Source organism: Mastacembelus armatus, chromosome 5 (genome assembly GCF_900324485.2).
Source record: "Mastacembelus armatus chromosome 5, fMasArm1.2, whole genome shotgun sequence".
Lineage (NCBI taxonomy): Eukaryota > Metazoa > Chordata > Actinopteri > Synbranchiformes > Mastacembelidae > Mastacembelus > Mastacembelus armatus.
The window spans coordinates 10,650,629-10,672,496 of record NC_046637.1 but is presented as its reverse complement, the minus strand read 5'-3'; the positions used below and the strand labels follow the sequence as shown (position 1 = coordinate 10,672,496).

Below are 21,868 nucleotides of genomic sequence, written 5' to 3'. Positions count from 1 at the left end.
GTTTCTCAGGTCGGGTGTGAAGGTAAACTATGTGTGCTGTGTAAACATGGCTGGACTGGCACTCCACCTGCCCAAAGCCATGTTGTAAATTAAACTGCATGATTCTTGTGAAAGTGACAAGTGTTTGGCTTAGCACTGACTCACAGCCTAAACTCATAAACAGAGCTAACTCCCTTGCGTCTGCCCTCGCCTGCCATTTTAAGACCCTTTCACCATCCATCTTTATCAGCCCCACTGCCCCTTTCAGCAGAGCTACCAGCGCTCCTTCACCACCACGAGCCTCACAATGGTTTTATCACCCCAACTGACAAACTGTGGGATATGATCCATATCTCTCAGCAATTAGTTCCAGACTGTCTCTGTGGGAGTGGATACTGCCAAGTCTACCTTCAGTATGCGCTCCGCTCGTGCAGTGTGCGCTGCCACTTTCTATCTGATAACCCCTCAGTTCTAACAGGAGTAGGCGGCAAAGCCATTCCATGAGCTATTAGAGAAGAGACCATCATTTGTGTCCTTCCCTCTGAGGAGCTGACCAGGTGGGGTTAGCACAGAGGAGGGTGTGTGCAGGCAATGGGCTGCAGGCTGCTGTAAATCAGCACTCACAGATGAAGCAAATTACATTCTCCCCTATTTAGACTGAAGTTTTTAAGAGACTGACTCCTGAGTTTTGGCTGAGGCTCATCATCCCAGCATGCTGCCTCTGGCTCGCTTTACCAAATCTGTCACATAGATCCTCTTTCATTACCAATAAACATTCTGCATGTAGCTATTATAGTTAGCAGAATCTAATAAGCTATAAGCATCGCTTTTTTTACGAAGCGTGCAAATCAATTTGGTAAAAAGTTTCTCTATTTATCTGTGGCTCGCACTGGCCTGTTAATGCAGGGAATGAACACAGAAAGAAGACTAGTACAGCCGAATTCCAGCTCCTGCTGATGCTTTTAAACAAGATTTCAACATAGCAAGTGAAAATATAATCCCAGAGGGAGGTATCAAGAGGTAATATACAGTTTCCTGATTGTTGTAGTATCAGTTGAGTACAGTGGCAAGAGAGAAAATCACAATGGAGCTGAGTGGTAACAACCAAACCCAACAGGCAACTGTATTCCCGCCAGTATGGGTTTATGTTTCATAAAGGAATAAATAGGATTTGTGTAGATTGCAGGGGAGAAATTGTTGCAATGCATCAGTGTGAATGTTCTAACACTTTTCTTATTATTAGAATTTAAATGACTTTGGTACAGTGCTTCTGTACTCCTGATACTTATCAAGCTAATCCTACTCTCCTCTCAAATTCACACTCCTAGCTACTTTAATTAGCATAGTGCCAGTCTGGAAGGCAAGCAGGGAGGGAATCAGAGAGAGAGGGGAAAGAAGAGGGGAAGGAGAGAGGAGGAGGAGGTGAGCGGGTATTGCGTGGTATGAGACAGAAGAGGATTTGTATGTTGAGGCTGGTTGCATCACCCCTCTGTGTTTTTGTGGATATGAAGTCAGCAGCACATTTTGTTTTGTCATTATCTCGGCTCTTGGTATTCATCTACCAAATGTTGCAAATTGGCTCCTGAAAGGCATCACATATTCAGTACTTGTCTTTGACAAAATAATTCATGGAGGATTGTCTGAAATATGAGTGATCCTATTTAAGAGAAATAACACAGGGAGGTTTTTACTGCAGTGCAGTGTCACACGTTCACAATATTTGGAGTGGGTATTATCACCGATCAGCAATAAGAAATTGCAAAATGCCTCTAGATCACTGGGAATCGTTGCTTTTGGCTGAGGCCAAATTTAAAGGCAGTGAAGCCAAACTTGAACTTGAGACTGAATGTTGTAGTTGCAGGTTTGTTATCCAATTGCAGGTTTGAAGTTTGCATGTAAATCTTCTCCTGGTCGTGCTTTTGAACAGACTTTAACGTTTGTTCTCCTCCAACTATGTCTTGCTCCAAGCTTTTGCTTCACAAACAGAGCTAAGCCGGACTTCAGCAAGACGGGTTACTACATTTCTTTTCGCTCCCAAAACTTTCTACAATGATTCAAAAATGCGGTGCAGACTTGCCCAAGCACACTGGATACAGGAAAATCTTTTAGTCCATGAAAACAAAAGTGTAGTGAGCCGCATGAATTCAGCTGCACACTTGTAGGTAGATAGAGGAGACGTGGAGGAGCACTGCAGCTCTCTGTACTGCAGAGAATTAAACCGGATTGGGGAAGAGCAGAGGAGAATCTGTGGTCCAAGGTGACTTTGTGATCAGGTTCCAGAGCGCAGCCTCAAATCCTCAGCTTCAGGCTGTGTGTTAGTCTGTGTCAGAGCAGACGTGTGTATGTATAACTGTATGTTTGTAATGTATGCATGTGTGTGATAGCATATATGGGCTCTTGTGCACGTTTATCCCAGTCTGTGCTGAGAACCTGATGATTGCTGAAGAAAGTCATTCTGTTGTGTGATGCGTGCGTCTCTCTTGTTGCTTGTGTTAGCGTGGACGCAGCACATCCACTGTTTGGGCACAAATAAATTTGCAACCTGTTCAATGCCAGCTCTGCCAATTCCTACAAATTATGAGAATAGATCTGAGTTTTCGTGGCAGCTGAAATGATTGTGATCAGACAACCATGTGTCTTAGAAATTGTTTAAATACTAATAATTTAAAACAGTAATACTGGCGGAATTATTTTTTTGGTATAAATGTAAAAAGCAAACATTGTTTACCACATCTGTCAAGCCACAAAATGACTCGAATCCATATCAGCCAAATGTTTACTAACATTTTATTCAATCTGTCTTCCCCACAGTATCTTGGTTTATAGTGAAAAAACAGTGGCCTGAAGCACAAAACACTATATATTTGCCTAATTTAATCAAAACCAGTTTTCCTGGGCTTCATTTGCATCGATGGATTTCAAGATGTAGTCCCGGGTTTTAAGTTTCAAAGTCGTGTCCAAGTCTCTTGTTAACAACTTTTATGTAGGAAAGTGTAATGACGCTGAACATGATTCACATTTCCTCACAAAAAGTAATATTATTTTTGTTATAAAAAAATATGTTTGCTAAATGAATATCTAACATTGCAGAGTAGCTACAGATGTGCATATGCAGTGGCCATATTTAATAAAGTGAGAAGTTGGATATTTCAGAAAAGTAAGCTGAAAATGCACTGCTAAAAAAAGGAAAATGGTTCAAAAAAAAAAAAAAAGTAACTTCAGCGTTTAAATGTTTTGTGTCTGCCATGATGAAATACCTCCTTCCTAAGCTTGGATAACAAAAGGGGAAGGAAGTCAAAGTGAACATAAAAGAAGGGCTGGGTGAGTGGATGAGGTCGGAGGTGAAGTGGCACTGTGGGGTGGGGTGACGGGGAGTGTGTGGAAGGAAGGGGTGTACCCGCAGTGCCCCCTCCCCTGAACCAGGCAGCTGTTTGTCTGGCCCAGTAGGAGCTTAGTTCAGACCTTGGCCCACGCTCCACTACATCCCAATAGCAGAAATTTCACTGGAGCCACACACCACATTTGTTTTGGAATAGCTGATTAAGGGATTCAAACTGAGTCTGTAGAGGGGATCGGACTTGAAATTAAGATTTCCTGTTGGTTTTCCAGTTGCATAATTGAGGTTTACCTAAGACAGTCATTGCCTGTTGCATCCCATTTTCTTTCTAGTTATCACTCATGTCGACACTGAGCTACAAGCGAAAAAAGAAATCACTGGAGGCAGTGACTGTGTGAGAAAGGAACCTCATTCAAATTAAGATCTCCGTTGGGCTGAGATCCCTTGTAGGCCTATAGGAGTTTATATGTATGTTTGTGTGTACAAAAAGAGGTAGCACCCAAAAAGCTGTGAGTATATTGCTAAGTCTCCTTGAAAGTGTCCCTCTTTAAGACCTGTTTAAAAGGGACGCCCCCTCTTTGTGTCCACTGTTCTCTGTGGCGTATGGAGGGGCCTTTGTCCCCCTCTTTCATGTGCTCTCACAATGGCCTGGACCGTTTGAAACACAACAGTAGATGAACTGCGCTGACAGTGTATTAAACTCTGATGAATTGCCTGTGCGAGGCATAGATCAATGTCCTTCAACCCCTAGCACACAGTGAGGCCTGGGCCTTGTCTTGGTTAAATGGAACAGGTTGCTGGCTCTTTTCAAAAGGGACTGATTATATTCATGTTTTGTTGAAGCAGGAGTCTTTTTAAAATGTGTAAATCTTTGCTGTTCAAAAGAGTCCTATTTTTTCCCCCCTCTTTCATTCAGGGAATTGACATTGTGTGCTTTGGTGCTGCGCGTTTTGTGAGCATTTTGCTATTCGCTGCCTTAGAACACTGTGTCTTGACTCTAAAGTTAAAACTCCTTTTTTCTTATTTGCAAAGCTTTAAAGACAACCCCACTGAAAAAGCACAGTAGTAGGATACTAGTTTCTCTGCATGTCCAGAGAAGTGGCGATCTCACTCAAAGCATCTAATAGCTTCACAAACATACTTGAAGTGTGTGATGTGGAGACTCCAGGTCTACCTCTGACCTTTAAATGACTTCTTCCCTTTAAAGGGGGCTTAGGGCAGCCTGTTTACACAGATCACAGCTTCAGCCACTTAAGAACAACAGGGACAGACCACTGAGCCTCTGTGGCAGCTCCCACAGGGACTGCTGACTCTCAGCTACCACCAGCACCAACACTCACACTAACAGGCAGATTAATCACAGTTGGCAGGAGCCAGCACACTCTGCAGAAAGTCTATATCAAGTGCTCACCGCACAAGCAGAAATTGCATTTTAGTGAATGCAAGATAAAACAAAAGCCACCTGTAGCCTGCAGGAGTTGAAAATTCAACAGTGAAAATGATTAAATACAGAGTTTGAACTGTGCTTTTTTTTTTTTTTTTTTTTTGACATTGTGTGTTTTATAAGACTTTTATTTCTTCTGTAGGTGTGGTTCAGCAACAGACGAGCCCGGTGGCGTAAACAGGCCGGGGCCAATCAGCTTGCGGCCTTCAACCACCTGCTTCCTGGAGGATTCCCACCCACGGGGATGCCAACCTTACCAACATATCAGCTGCCAGAGTCGAGCTACCCCAGCACCACTCTTTCACAGGGTAAGATTGACACTTCTGCTCCAAAAATATTTCCATCCAAAACCTACACTGTGCAGTCGACATTTAATCTAATTTTGGTAAAGATTGCATTAGTGCTCTTTATTTGTGGTATGCAGTCCATATTTTATGTTCATGATAATCACATTATAAATAACATATGAACCATGTGCTGCATATAAGAACCATGCAGCAAGTAGTTATCTTAACAATCACATCTTTGTCACAGTGGGCAGAAACAGGCCTTTTCTTGTTTGTTAATGTTGTCTGAAGATGTGTATATTAGGTAAAGAATTTGCAGCAAAGATCTTTAATGTATGACTTATGACTTACTGAGTTTACAATTTGAGGATTTTACTTGAGGATTTCTGTTAAGGAATATTCTCTTTTCTCTTTTTTTTTTCTGTCAGATGGCAGCAGTACATTGCACAGACCCCAGCCATTGCCTCCATCCTCCATGCACCAGGGAGGTCTGAGTGCTGACAGCAGCTCTGCCTATGGCCTCTCATCCAATCGCCACAGCTTCTCCAGCTACTCTGATACTTTCATGAGCCCTTCAGCATCCAGCAACCACATGAACCCCGTTGGCAATGGGCTGTCCCCGCAGGTCAGTCCAGCAAGATTTACCTCAATATGCCACATATGCAAGTGTACATAGTGTTCCCAATATAGGTTGTATTAACTCTATTCCATTTTCCTTCTGTTCTCTTCCTCTCACTGTTCAGAATATGTAATTTGACTGAAATTAAAATTCAGAAACAGCATGTTCAGCAAAATAACTGCCAGTGTGGGCTTTTATGTTCATCTTCCAAAGCCCTGGATTTATTTTAGCTACTCTAAATTGCTACATTTGTAAAACAATTGGATTAACATCAACAAATTAAAATTCATCTTGATAGTACCACAAGTACTCAAGCTGCTCCAAACAGCTTTTTTTTTTTTTTTCGACTTTCCTGGGACATCTAAATCCTGCACAGCACACTGAGAACACATGCAGATGAAATAATTAGCTAAAGCTTATAAATGTAGACTCATAATCTTCTTCACGTAATTGTCTGCAGCTGGAAGGCTCCAGTGCTATGTGTGATATTCTTCTTCTTCTCTGCTGCATGTTTTTACAGCAGCTCAATTTGCAGAGTGACAGGGGCACTGTGCTCTCCACATTTGAGGCTTTGGAGTCGATTTATCCTGCTGGCCACTTCACCTGCTCTCGCACACTCATTCTTAGGTTTCTAGGTTTACAAATTACACTTTAAATCTATGCAAAGTACAAAATGTCTACACCTCGCTGGCATGAAAAACAGAATTTCTTCATGTAGAGTACTGTACATGTCATCTGGTTTGTTTCCTTTTCTGAAAACACCTCCATTAATGAGCGTTTAAATGGGTTGAGCTTAAAGGAGCACAGAATGAAAAATGATTTGTATTGATGCAAATCGTGTGTACGGAGTGAATTATGCACAATTACCCATCAATACTGGCCAGTCTTGCCCACCCTCACCAACAAGATGTGGTTAACAGGCAGAAAATAAGATTGAGATGGTGTGTAAAGAGTTGAAAATGAATTTCAATGCTGCATTTGTCCACAATTACCCCGTCGTTCACACATGTTTTATTGGGAGTTTTTTTTTTTTTTTTCTTCAAATATTTCTCAAAGCAGATTGGAAACATTCTTGGTATTACTCTCTTTCTTCAGAGAAGAAAGAATTAAGGATTTTGTGACAAAAAAGAGATTTTCTCTCCTGCTGGAGCGACGGAGGATAACATGGAGGCTCACAGCATGTTTGATTGTTAATCGTGGCACAGGGGCTTTAACTGCTAATGCTCTCACTGCAAACCTGCAGAAAAACACCAGGAACATGGAGTCATTTTTTCATTAATGGCTCTCTCTAATACTGGCATGGGGTACACTGTCGCTTTCTCTCCCTCTCTTCACAGGCATTGAAGAATGTGCTGGGATATTAAACATTTCCTGTCATAGTGAGGATTAGGACAGAAGCCTTTGGGCAACTGTACAGCATGGATTCTCAATATTCAATTACTCTATCAAGTGGGTTTGATGAAAGTCTTTGTAAAAAACCCACTGAATTGGAACTGAATTGCAGTTTATTTGTTTTTTCTATTCATTTATGTATTTTGAAGTTTTGTTTTTTGGGGGGGGGGGGGCATATGTGCATACGGTGTGGACGTTTTGGTATGTCACACCATGTTTGCACTGCACAGAATTGAAATGTATTGAATGCATGCAGAATGCTGTGTGGCATTCCTATCAGTCTCTCAGCATGGAGATGAATGTCCCCACTGACAGCAGAATCAGAGTTCCCTCTGTGGTGCAGCGTCCTGCTGGGCTGGTCAGACACTATCTCTCTCTCCTTCTCTCTCTCTCCCTCTCTTACCTCACAAACACAGAGCACAACACAGAAAACCCACACAATAAACATTAAGTTTACCTTTGCCTATCAGAGCTTGTTCTGTTTTTGCTTGGTGTTCAATAAATTAAATAAGCAAATTTTCCTCAAATCAACACACATTCAACACCTCACAGTTTATTTTTCATGATGTACAGCATGTTTTCCCTCACCTCTTTTCCCTTTCCTGTAATGGAAAAAAGCAGCACAAAGAGACTCTCTATCGAAATGGAAATGAGAATTTGATATTGTAAGTTACAGACAGCATCTGTTTGCTGGAGATATGCTTGTGCATTGGTATATGTGAGCTATTTCTTCAAGTGTCTGGCATTGATGGCCTAGCGGTTGCTGTAAAGATTGACAAAAATTCTCTGATTCCCAGTAAATGGGCTGCGGTGGCGAGGTGCCAAGACTGTAATGGAATCCTGCAGCGTTCAGCAGTCCCGACAGGAGCTTGCGTCCATCCCAATCCCATAACCTATCCCGACAGCACACATTTTCCCATTACAGGCAGTGGAAAAGCCATCCACACTCAAACTGGTTGCTGTCATTGTGGGATATACGATGTGTTTGGCTGGTTGAGGGAGGCAGTATATTAGAGGTGGTGAGAGTGAAGCTGTGCATGGCTGGACAAAGGGTATGAAACCAGAAGTGTGTTTTGTTGTTGGTCTTGTTTCATTTAGTGGCACAGCAGGTGTTGGAAGGAAGGAAAGGCAAGGGCACGGAGGAAGGGCATGTCAGTATTTTTCAGCCATCTTTACCTGACGATTTAAGCTTATGGCTGCCTTGGTGTTTGTCATTTTTTTATGCATGTATTTCAGTTCAAAAAGGCATTTGTCCTGACTTATTAAATGGTCATCATGATGCTTCAAAATTGAATTTTGCCTACTAGACAACAAATAAACAATATTTGCTTTGGTCAGACAGCTTTCTTTTAACTGAGGAGGTCATGCCAACACACCGTCTTCTTTTAAGAATTTCATATATTTTCAACAAAACTCAATAATATGAAATTCAAAAGAGCCTTTTAGATACTTTTCAAATGTTTCTTTGAAGCAGTGTTTATGGGCATTGCGTTTGTGGGGAGACATTTGGGCTGAAGTCCTCACTATTGCATGACAGGGACACCTGCTGGGAGAGGAAAGAAAACAACTGCACTGCACTGGAGTGCCAAAGCCATGCAAGAGGAGCTCAGTGGCAGAGCTTGGATTTCACTCTTCAGAGAAATATAGGCATCAGGGAATAAAAAAAAAAAAAAAAGAAAACATTTCTCTCGCATGGCAAAAGTGGGAAATGCACCATTGAATGCATCCAGTGATGTAGATGATGGGGACAGTTGGAAGTCAGTGAACTCTGGTGGCTTGGCGGCTACAGATTTTATTGCTGTTTTGATGAAGGAAGTTTGCAAAGTTTTGTAAGGAACTTTTTTTTCTGTTTTGCAGTTTTGTGAAGAGTGTTGTGTGTTTTGGAATGACAAGGATGTGTGTGTGTATCTGAGGAGGGCCTTTGGGCTGTGTGAGTGGGCCGGGCCTCCACATACACACACATACACACATGTACACGGGATCAGAGGCAGAGCGGCTCTCACCCCTGCCTCCCTTTGATCTGTGTCCCCAGGCCTGCCTGCCCGCGCGGCGCTGCACCGTACCACGCACGCTGACACCATGCTCACCAGCGACTCCCCACAACTGTCTGAGAGAGATAAGCCAGGGGAGACTCCAAACTGTGCTGCTGCTCTTCCATTAGCTAGCGCAGACGCTTCTTTTAAAAACGGGATGAATTATTTTTAAGAAGCAAGCTATGCTGTTGCCAAAAAAAAAAAAAAAAAAAAAAAAAAATGGAGGGGAAAATGTACGGAACAATCTGGAGCTCTGGCTTCATTCCGCCTTCCTCCCTGACTTCTAACAAGCCATTCTGCACCTGAATACCAATGAGAGGGGGAGATTCATGTAGTCCCCCACATTATTAAAACTTGGGCATTAAGCCTCTCACCGGGCACTGTGTCAGCTGGCAGGCTCCACTGACAACAAATCAAAGGGGATGAGCACATAGCCTGCATTCATAGCTCAGCCACTCGCAGAGCAAGAGGGGGAATACATACTGGTTAATTAGAACTCCCATTAAAACAAATAGTGTTTCAATTTGGCAAGTATAAAAAAAGATGCAAGAGGCTTTCAGAAAAAAAAAGACCTGCAGTTGGCAGCTGCCAAGAAAATCCAGGGACTGTAAATCATATCCACTGGCTATACTGTTTCTGCACAGATTATTAGTGTTTGCTGTTGTTTTGCAACACTTTTGAACTCTGAGCAAATATTCTTTGCCTGTGACACCAGAAATGTACCTCTGCTGCACATGGTGAGTGTTGTGTTGCTCTGACCTCGTCTGCTGTATGATCATGCGTATTGAGTTGTGTCTGTACATTACTGTTATATCTGCATGGAGTACCCAAGTATTTATGAGCCTTTATGACACTATGCAGAACCAGAGTGTCTCACGTGGTCATTGCACACGAGGCCTATTTGCAAGTAGCTGAGACAGTTCACTAGTCATCTTTATATCTGAGCCATTTGTTGCTCACTCCATCTTTTAGGTCTCTCAAGCACCCAAGTGAAGCCATTTTCCTTGTCATTCCAAAATATTTTTGGTTGGGGCTTTGTGCATTCATAGTCTATTTTTCACCTACCAACCTTCCTTCACTCAATTTGGCTTTTTGTCATCCCATGATGCCTTGCCAATAGTGCTTTGCTCTCTCTCTCTCTTTTTTCAGTCTCTGTCTCTCTCTCTCCCCACCTTACTCTCTTGCTCCAACACTCTCCCCTGGAGAGGCAGCTCTTCTCCCTACGCCCAGATGAAAGGCTATGGCGGACAATAAAAATGCTATTTAAATGCAAGGGTGTTTGTGTGCGGGTGAGAGATATTTCCTGCTGAAAGTGAGCTGCTGCATCCTGATAAATAGTAAATATAAGGGAATGTGATTTACATTTATCTTGCAGAGGCAGCCAATATGAATTTCAGTAAATCCTAGAAGATGGGGATTTAAGGAGGAAAATGACTGAGACTGATTCACATGCTGTGTGTCCCACGCAGTTGAAATGCCTATAAGGTGTAGAGTGGTACTGCTTTTATTAAAGTATAGGCACAGACATCGATCCTATCTAAAATGCCTATTACACACAGGCATACACTGTGTCACATGCTCATCTACAGAGATTTCCTTCCTCATGGATGCACAATTTGAAGGTGACTTGAAATAGTAGTAGTAATAATACAACTAATAATAAATAATTAATATCAACCTCCTGGGATAGCAGGCTGCTGGGCAGGTGAACTGTTCCTCTGGCTTTGTGGGGTATGCTCTGGGTGACCTTTGTCTTCAGGGTCAAGTGTCAGGGTGCAGAGGGTGAAGGGATGGGCTATGGCAGAAGTAGGGCTGGTTTGGTGTGGACCTGCCCTGGTTCAGTATTTGGTCTAGCCGCATGTGGTTCCTGTTAGTTCCAGATGCCACTCTGACAGGTGCACAGCTGTGATTAATACTCTCTCTGACTTTTTCTCTCACCCACGTTTGTCTCATTGTGTAACTACTTCCTTGTGTCTCTTCCTGCATGTCCCTCATTAGTTTTTTTACTCTCTCTATGTAACGTTTCATTCATTGTGGACTCCCTGCCTGTGTACTGTTTGCAAAGTTGATCTAACGCTCACAGTTTTTTTTAGCCTTTTTTTTTTAAACAGGAGTATATTTGACAGCATGCTTCAATGCATGTGTCTCTTTTCCTTCTGTGTCTTCTTCCTCTTGACAATAAGATGAGAATATGGGATGTGGTTGGGTCCTCAGCTGGTTGTCTCATGCAGCAGCTCTCCCCACTCAGTCTCCAGCTGAGAGCTATTTCACTATTTATTTACATGTAATTATGGCTATGAGGTGCCGATATTAACACTGTCAAGAACAATTTGACCTGACATTTTTCACTAGACCTTGCCCCTGCTGTTTTTAGCAAACAACCCCCACCTCACCCCTCCTCCTCCTCCTTGTCCTCCTCTTATTGCTCCTTTTTTTTCTCCTTCACTCCCTCAATCCGCCTCGCTTTCCTCCTGGAGCTGCTCCCTCTCTCACACACACACACACACAGGCTCTGTCTTGCTAAAACCATTCTCCTGGAATCAGAAAATCTGCCGTTTAATTTAGAAGAGGCGTTGGTGCAAGGTGCGGAGAGTTGAATCTGTGTGTGTGTGTGTGTGTGTGTGTGTGTGTGTGTGTGTGTGTGTGTGTGTGTGTGTGTGTGTGTGTGTGTGTGTGAGTGCGCGTGTGTGCATGTGTGCGTGTGTGTACGCTTTGAAGGGGCCTCTCTTGTTCCCAATGGCTGAATCCATCCCATTGTTACTCAAGCATATCACTAGCAGAGAATAGAGCATTGCTCCCCACACGTTCTCCAATTGCAGCCCAATAGACGACATATTAACCTCTGCTTAGTGCAGAGCCAAGTTTATAGCTTATGCTGTGGGATGTTTAGGAGGGAGGGGAGCCTTCCTCCAGTTTGAACAGCTGTTCTTTCCAAGCTAAGGCTCACATGAGTGAAATTGGGCTGGTGTGCTTTTAGCTTGGTGAAAATGAGTAAAGGGGGAGAGGAGAGATGGGGCAGCCCTCAAATAAAAATGAATTTTATTCCAGTTCCACTTGTTTTAACTTCCTTTGTATGCACGAACAACTTCATGGAGCACAGGGAGAAGGCACAGGATGGCTAACATGTTGTGAGGAGTGACAGCTTGTTCCAGTGCCCGCTAATCGTCCTCATCTGTGCCTGACTTGTCAATGCCCAGATCCTGTCAGTGCCAATCAGCCACTTAATTGAACACAATTAGTACCCCACCCCAACCCCCTGTACGCACACATTCTTCAAAGGCCCATTTCGCTCCCTCCAGCATTAACCCCCCCCCCATCCTTCCTCCCATTCTACCTCTCATTCTGTTTCTGTCTCTTCATCCTATGGTGCTGGTGGAAGACACTTTTCAGTTTTTATTAATGTGCCGCAGCCAATTAACACAGTGGCATGCAGGCCAGAGCCCATCATCTGCTGCCTGCCACCATCCCGGCTGTCTGCTGAGGCCCCTCGCCACCCCTCACGCAACCTCCACCGTGACCAAAACGCTTTAATTCAATTTATGCAATCACTGTTATTTTTAAATAGTCATTTTGTCTGCTCAGATGAGGGGCCTTACTGCCCGCTGGGCTGGCCCTCTCATGTGAAGCATGGGGGAAGGGTGGGAGCAGGAGTCAACTGACTTTGGGGTTGGTGGGGGGGATCCCTGATATTTTCATTTGTTAAATGCTTCCTTCATTTTTGTTTTGTTTCAGGTGATTAGGCGTTTGATACTGATGTTCTGAGGCAATCAAAATGTTTTTATTTAATAAGTTCTTTAGTTATCTAAGAAAATTTGCTCTTCATACACACGATTTTAGGAGTCTGTATCAAACATTTTAGCTGTTCTCAAAGTCAGACTGTTTTGAGTCACTGGATCTGTGCGACTCCTGGGTCACAGAATGAAACACTATTCTCTTCCTGTAATCGTGCCCTCAGGACTGGCCTTCAAATATTGATCTGAAATTCAGTGTCATCACTGTGGATCTTTAATCATTCTTTGCTGAAGCGAGTATCAGCCAGGCAGATCTGCTAAGGTGCAAGATGCTATTCTGCACCACTCAGATAACTTACAGACATTTGGAGTGCTCATTTTTCCCTGTCTGCCCTGGTGACCTCTGCCAAACTTAAAGGTACATCTTGGGGGCATTTTGATTCGGGCAGAACGGGGAGCTATCGGTGACAGAGGAACTAATCCAGTCTTGCGCAGATTAAGAGTATTTGTGGAGTGGGGTGTGTTGGCGCTGGCGCTGGGAATGGAACAGAAGGGGTTCCTATCAGCTCTCCAGGCAGGCTAGCCCTCAGGCCAGTGCAGTCCTACAGGAGTCTTTGTATTTCCCAAAGCCTCCACTTTCCTCTTACTCACCCTGTATCACTTTCTCTTCTCTCTTCTGTCCCCGTTGCCCCTTATTCTATAGCCTATCATATTTACACAGCGCCGTTTCCTCTCTTTATACTTGTGAGTTTGTGTTGGTTTAATTGAATGCACAACTGCCCTGTCACTGTATTGTCATGAGGTGCTTGAACTTGGACTAAAAGTTGCAACACAATTTTCATCAGTATTGCAGTCAGAGATTTGAGACACAGTAAGTCCATATTGCTAAATATAAAACAACAAGCAAATTTCAATATTGTACAGCATATTAGAATCAAATGGTTAAAGTGCAATAACACAAAACTTTCAATATAAAGGAGTTGTTTTGCAGGAGTGCTACATTCTTTTTCTTAACTGACTTTTTCCCCTTTTGTTTTTATTTTACCCACAGTATTTCTGTCAGCTCTATCTCTGTCACATTGTTTTATTTTGGAAAGAAATCCAACAAAGAACAACTCGTCAAACATTCACACAGACAAAAAAAAAAAAATGTAATTTGTCTGTTGAAGAAATTAGGGAGGTATGAAAGAGCCTCTTTTTGTGTCTCAAGTGCACTATTTATTTATCTGAAAGGATGCACATTGTATCAATTTACACTTCCCCATTCACTTCGCCACACCCTGGAGGGCTCAGAAGTTGAGAGAATTAATTACTTTTTTATTATTATTTATAAAGTAATCTATCTGAAGGGAGGGAGCAGAAAAAGGAGAAGGAGAGAGTGAGAGAGGGGGGGGGGGGGGTTGAGAGAGGCAGGGAACGCCCTGGAGCATTGTCCTTTAAACTAGGTCCTGGCTCGCATTATCTCCCAAACCAGCACTCACACAACGTCAAACAACAAACGAACTCTGCGCTGCTGAGGACTCTGTATGCAGGGAAACGAGAGGGAGGTGGGGGGGTGGTAGGAGAGGGAGGGATGCAGTGAGGGATGGAGAAAAAAGTCTTCTTTGCAAGAATATGTTAGAAAAATAATGTGGTTACGATTTCTTTTCTCTGCTCTAAACATACCTATATGTAATGTCATTTGTGTGTATATTGAGATATAATGTCAAATTTGACCCAAGTCAGTCCAAAAACAAATCTTCATAATGTCAGATCATGTATATTTTACTTTTTAAAAAAACATTTTTTTTTGCCTTTTCTGAGAGTAAACATGCTGGCTAGGAGTTTAAAAAGGATTTTGAATCAAAGCCACCTGCAGGAATATTATACTTTATGCCAGTAATTAATATCTATAACCTTTTGTTTTACATAGTGTATAGAAACAGATCCAGCTACAAATGTTTTTTACAAACTTTTGTGACAAAATATTATTTAACACTTGAATGTGAACTGAAAGAACTTTATGGGGACATGAAAGTACCAAAGCCCTGTAATGAAAACATGATATATATGGTTGAAGAATTCATAAGACACTTTCGAGTTGTGTTGAGAGGCTGAATTGACTCTGACGGCTCACCTCTAGCTGCACCTTTATCAAATTGGGTGAATGGTTTGGATGAGGCCACATTGATTTTTAGTGAGCGGTGTGGACACCAAGTACAGCTGACGCACAGCTAACAAAAACCTTATTACTCTAGAAAAGCTTACCTTTTCCCCTCTAGAAAAACTTAAATCATTAAAACAGAATGCTCTTTTTTTGGGGAAGGATGGCTGAAGGATAAATACATCCTCACAGATGACGTTTGTCAGACTCTTTAAGTATTTGACCCATCTTAATTCTCTAAAATAGCAAAACTGCGCAATGTCAATGATAAGAAGTCATTTTCTTTTTAAGAACTTTTATGACCATGAATAATAATCCAGCCAATTGTTAGCTATTCCACTTCATAAGGAAGCGATGCAATCAAGCTTCAATTAATCAATGACTAAAATGGACTTATGCCCTCCAGCTGTCTCTCTCCGGACACTTAATAGGCTCCCCCCTTCACTTTCAGCCATCACAAACCATCAGAACATATACTCCTCTCATCTTCCTCAGTGTGTGCAGCTCAGTTCCATATGGGAGGGAGCATCACATGTGTCTAGCATGAAGAGGGCCATGAATCTCCCTCTTATGGATACATGTCACATGCTTTGTTCACAGATGTGGAGGGGACGATGGAGGATTCCATACTGATAGAATTAACATGTGGAAATGACTAACCAGCCATTATGCTTCTGTTGTGCTTCGTGTTTCCTGGGAGGCCTTTTTTAAAAAATATGATTAATTTGCAGAATATGGTGAATTTTCCCTCTGTGGGATATTCCTGGCTTTGTGCATTATTTGTGGACTGCTTGGCTAGACCCCGCATTGCCTCTATGGTTGTGCCGTATGTGTGTGTGCATGCATGCAAATATATGTCTGCGTGCGTATCACCCTGGTGTAACCACCTCCACGATGGGCTAATTGGTTTAGCAGCAGCTGGGGCCAAAGGCCAGTGCAGCATAGCAAAACTCAACATGAACCTGATGTTGAAAGGAAGACTTCCCTGCTATAGGAGGGACAGTTTCCTTTTTACCAGCCCGTCCTGCTCTCTCTCTCACACACATACACTCTACTTTCCCTTTTTCATTTAAAGAAACCAGCAGCATAAGAAAACAAAATTCTTCACAGTGTTCTGGGCCTCTGTGCTTCCGACCGGAGTAGCAGTAGAGGTAATCTCTTCCATTTTAACATATTTTGAGACCTTCTTCTGACGAATGTCACATGCTATTACATTAATCTGGAATATTGAATTGGAAGCTTTTATGCACTATGAATAATATACACACTGTAATGTTCAGACGAGTCCCAACCTGCAGTATCAGCAGGCCCCTCTGTAAGGTTTGTGGAGCCTACTTTGTGTGGGGATCTGAGGGGATCATTTACCAGTTCCAACACCATTACTATTCATGAGATGGGTAGGCTAGGGGCGAGGGATTAGGGACTCCCTTGGTGCTTGTTGTGCTGTAGGCTCTGGCTCAGGCCTCAGGGTCCAGGACAGGAGCTGTCTGGCACAAATGGTGGGTTTATTATCACCCTGGGACCCTTCTGTCCCACAGCAGAACACTTACTGGCAGTGTCAGCTAATGGAAACAGTGTCTCTTGTTCCCTTTCTCCTTTTTTTAACCTCATCACCCTCCTTGTATCCTTTCCCCTCCTTTTTTTAAAAAAATTGGGAGGAAGTTTTTCCCTGTCCCTATTTCAAAGTTGAAATGGTGTATTTCTATTGGCATCTTTACCGTGACATGCTAGGATGGCACTATATTTTCAGGAAAAAAGTACTTTCCCTCAACTCTGTCAATCCTTTGATCCTCAATTTTCCAAATTTCTAACATCCTCCATTTCCCCCTCCCCCCTCCCCCAGGTGATGAGCATCCTGAGTAACCCCAGCGCTGTACCCTCCCAGCCCCAGCACGACTTTTCCATTTCCCCCCTGCACAGCAGCCTGGAGAGCTCTAACCCCATCTCAGCCAGCTGCAGCCAGCGCTCTGACACCATCAAGAGTGTGGACAGCCTGGCTTCCTCCCAGTCATACTGTCCCCCCACCTACAGCGCCACCAGCTACAGCGTGGACCCAGTCACCGCAGGCTACCAGTACAGCCAGTACAGCCAGAGTAAGTAAAACCTGCACATTTATATAAAGTGTGTGTATATTTGGTTTTTGCTGAATATTTTTTCTTGTTGCGTGTCCAGTGAGAGTGGGTCATATGATTGTATCCTCCTCTTAAGCTAACAAAATTTAAAAAGCCTATGAAGTGATGCCCAACTCCCAAGCAAGAGAACCTCCTGACCTTTGCACCTTGGTTGGTGGAGGCAGACACGTGCTCTTGATAAAGGAGCCCCCCCCCCCCACACCCTCCGACCCACCCAAAAACACACACACACTACCACAAACACCACCACCACCAACATCCTCCCAGAGAGCTGCCTTAGTCACACCCCACTCCACTTGGATGGGAAAGAGGAGAGGGCCACTTCAAAGAACGGCACACCCTGAGGGGCCACAGTGTCCTTTTGCCCACCTCTCTCTCTCCCTCTTTCTTTCGTTTCCTTCACACACACACATACACACACCCTCAGGCCAGGAAAGAGTTTGCTTTATTAGATTAGCATAATTGACTGATGCTGTCACAGCCATTCATAAGAGGTAAAATGAAGCACACTTCCCCAACAGGCGAGCCAGCGCCAGCTAGCCGACATTTGTTTGTGTTTATATGCAGGTTCTAGTAGTGATCTCCTATATTGTGAATCTGCTGGTTTTTGTTTTTGTGTTGTGGCGCGTGGATGCATATGAGCGCTTGCCGATCTGTCAGGTTTTGTGTGTGCGCACCAGTGTTTTGTCAGCAGCAAGAAACTGATGGCAGTGCGGATGTGAGCTGATGTGAGGTTAATTAAGATGGTGATTGAGCACAGTAGATGGGTAATGAATGGAGGAGAGAGGAGAGAGCTGCTGTCTGAGGATGAAAATGATCGGCCATGTGGAGTGTGGAGGGCATGAAATCAGAGATGCCAAGTGTAATGAAGACTGGCACATAGAACACACATGGGGACCCGTCTGAGTGACAGCATGGAGACTTTTACCAGGATGCACATGCTCCGTGCCAACAGCGTGCCAACCTCAGACAAGGGACAGGGGAGGGGTTTTTTTTATCTTTCTTTCTCTATGAATTGTTTTTCATTTGAGTCACTCGCTTCTGCCACAACTTATTTCAGCCTTAATCAGAAAAATAAAATGAGAGTGAATAGGACATATGTCTCAGGAATCTACCACCTGTCTGATGTGTGTGTGTTTTTTTTTTTCTGTGTTTCTGTTTCTGTGTAGCTGCAGTAGATTACCTGGCTAAGAACGTGAGCTTGTCCACCCAGAGGAGGATGAAACTTGGAGACCACTCTGCCGTGCTGGGACTGCTGCAAGTGGAGACGGGACAGGCCTACTAACGCCCTGTGGACGCACCCTGGACTTCTCTTCTCACCCTCTGCCACCTTCTTCCATGCTTCATCAAGTCTGGACTCCAACTCCAGCTCGCCTCTCTGCTGCTCACTCTGCAGCCCGGCCATGACATCAGCGCACAGACACGCTGCCTCGCTGTGTACCACAGAATGTGACGCTTGCAGGTGTGACAATGCTCTTCTGGGAATGGATCTGAGCTTTTCACACCAATATTAACCACCAGGCGGCTCTGTAGCCTTCTTTCACAATCACTGGGCCTCTCTTTTTGCTCCTTGTACTCCTACCCCTTGTCCAAACTTTGGTTTGTTTGGCTTAGAGGGCCAAACAGAAGCCCAGGCAACCTAAGAACGGTTGGACACCTTGGCCCAGGTTTCTCTTTGTCGTGGCTGCAGTCCAGCACATTTAGAGCCATCAACACGATGTACTTTGACCTTGCTGTTCATAGTAGTTAAAAAGCCACTATCATTAGAGTGACTCTTATTCTTGTTCTTTTTTGATATTGTTAAGATTATTGTTGCTGTTTTATGATTATGGTTAATGTGATTTATGTTGTTCTATGATTCCATTCATATCTCTTTTCTCTGTTAGCTGTAAGTGTGTAAAACACAGCGGATGACTGAGACACTTCGGGAGTGAGTGCCTGTTGCGTGTGCATGTTTGCGTGTCGGCAGTCACACAAGAGAGGATGATTGTTTTTCAAGCTGCTGCTCCTCTGCCTGTTCCCTGAGCTCTAATGTTCGTGAGCGGTTTGACCTTCCCACTTTCATATTCATCTTGACATTCCTAAAGAACTTGGCCACTCTGTGGGAAGTCTGGCTGGATGGATTCTGCAGGGAATTTAAGCAGCATTTTGGCGGCCAATAGCTTTCCACTTCTAACCTCCATCCCATCCTTAGCCACAGTCCACTGGGAGATGGGCATTGTTTTCAAAAACAGGATTGGGGAAATTAATGTATTTTGTTCAGAAATATGGACCTTGCCAAGGAGGGCTAACTCAATTCCCCTGTCTGCTCCTCCCAAATCTCATCTGCCAGGGAATCCTGTGTGACTTAAACAGTGTAATGGAGATTAAATCACACTAATATAATGTCAAAGCTAATTCACAGTGACCCTTCCCATTACTAGGTAATGATTCTGTTTTTTATCGAGTAATTAGCAGATTTTGTAAATGCACCTTCAGCCGGTCTCCATTTTCAGACTAAATAAGCATTCCTTCAAAACATTCCTCAGTCTCCATTTACAACTATACCATAGGCATTCCAGCGCTTTCTGTTATGAGATTAAAAAGTACACAAGCTGTGCCATTCACATGCTCTGGAAAATCATATAATCCAGTCAGTCGTGAAAGAGCACAGGTAACACCACTGATTGGCCCCCTCTCTGTTTTGGACTGGAACGCTCTCTAATCCTCCGCTTTGACATACTCACTGAAATGTACAAAATGAAGAAAAAAAGTTTAAAGAATAGTGAATATGAGACATTTGTATAGCACTCATAGTTTGATACGATCCAGGACCAGCTGTTCCATTGAGATGTGTGTGATTTTTTTCTTCTTCTTCATTGGCATCAGTGTGATATTGATAATGTACACGGAATCGTTAACTTTATCTCAAGACAGAATTTGGTCCTTAGTTACCTTTAAAAACTGAAAACTGTACAGTACAGTAGCACGAGCAGACTGTGTATTGTTTGTTTATAAAGAGTATGTTTTATACTAAAACAAAACTATGTTGAGTGGTAGGGAAGCAAGGGATCTGTGGAAGTAAATGTTTGATTTGAGTTTCCTTTATTTGTTGGTTTTGTTTTAATTGTATTTAATTGGTTTACCCGTTTGACCAAAAGTTTTATTTCTGTTTTGGGCCCAGGTAAGAATGAATTTGTATAAATTAGTAAAATATAAATTCCATTAAAATGTTACCATTAAGATTGTAAAAAAAAGAGGACTGAGCTCAATGGAAAGTGAAAGCTTGATGACAGACTATGTGGACCACAGGGCCACTGTATATTTAAAAAAGGTGGCTGGATGAAGCATCTTTACAAGTCAGAGCATTTGGGGGGTATTTAACCTGATCTTACAGACTGATTATTAACACAGACTAGACTGGACCATGGACCCTACACACCCGAACTCCTGAGCCTTCGGTGTGGGATTCTGCCAATGGTTCAGTGTGATGTTAACGAAGCTGGTGAAGACAAGTCTCTCTGCTCTGGGAACCTGAATTGAGTCATGTTTGATTTGTGGACCAATAAACCTTCAGGAGAAGAAGTAAACGCTGACTCCGCACTGAATCTCAGCAGCTCTGACTGCTCTGCTTAGATGCCTCACCCGTGTATATTTTAAAAAGGAAGAATTTTAGAATCGTCTTTAGTGTATCAAAACCATTTCTAACACTTGCGTCAATAAACATTTGGATATTTAAGGCATACAACTCTTTATCCCCCACCCGTCTGTTTGACCCTTAACCTGTTTAGTTGCTTTCTGACATCTGTGCTTTGCTTTACTCCTTTTTCCGTTCCGCATGTGTGTATATTATCATGGTATAATTTATTCTGCTGTATGAAGTATTAGAGTAGTGGGAAACTTGTATTGGTATTTACTACCTTCAGCCTGTTGGTGTGTTTACTGTAACACTGGCGTAACTGTTATCAATTAAAGATCCAAAACTGATTTCTCTCATTTGTCTCGTTTTTACTGTGTTGGCTTTTTTTGCATGTTTTTAGCACATTTCGCCGAGATCTTTACCGTGCTACTATGTATGTGTGTAAGGTAAGGTTCATAAATAACTGTCTTAATTGATTGTTCATTTCATTCGCTGAGCAAAAATGCCTGATATTCTTTCTTTACAATTTCTCAGATGTGAGAATTTACTGGTTTTCATTGTTTTAAATCAATCTGATCACACATCACCTTAGGATGTGGAAAACTGTGATGGGCATTTTTTTAAAATTAATAGAGTAAAGATTTATTTAATGATCCAAACAAACAGAAGATGGATTAATAATGAAAATAATCTGTGCATATATTTTGTGCACTAGCATGTGCATGCACTAAGTAAATGCACATTATCTGTGAATGTGTGTGTCCTCTAGGTATGGTCAAGTGCATCAGTGGAAACGGAGAGCCACTAGTGACCGTTCAGTGCTGGTGTTGTGATTGATGACTGGGAGCTCAGACATACCAGACTCAGAGAGCGTGTCCCCTTGCAGCTGTGGGAAGTCATTCATTCTGCATGTTGACCAGCAGCGCTCTCCTCTCGCGCTACCGGTGGAAGAATGTTGTCTGCAAACCTCTGTGGTATGGTATGAATGCAAGCGAAATAACCAGTGTGGTCGAAAAGTTTTGTATTACATGTGAGATTACTAGAGCTCATTCAGTTTTTTTTTTTTTTACCATCAGCACTGCTGGAGGTATGTCAAACATGCTCATTCAGTCCTGACTGATTTTAAACACACTTTAAACATGTTGGATATGT

General features: G+C 42.9%; 1 protein-coding gene across 2 annotated transcripts in view; it reads left to right on the top strand.

The window, feature by feature from the left end:
* The window catches only part of pax7a (paired box 7a), a 44,725-nt gene extending 23,836 nt beyond the window's left edge, over positions 1-20,889 (top strand). For both annotated transcript variants that reach the window (XM_026307844.1, XM_026307843.1), the window contains exons 6-9: positions 4,903-5,068; positions 5,476-5,672; positions 16,809-17,058; positions 18,267-20,889. In XM_026307844.1, coding sequence (XP_026163629.1) covers positions 4,903-5,068; positions 5,476-5,672; positions 16,809-17,058; positions 18,267-18,382 — 729 coding nt within the window. In that variant the 3' untranslated portion in view covers positions 18,383-20,889. The remainder of the gene's footprint in view (positions 1-4,902; positions 5,069-5,475; positions 5,673-16,808; positions 17,059-18,266) is intronic.
* The last annotated feature ends 979 nt before the right edge of the window (positions 20,890-21,868 follow it).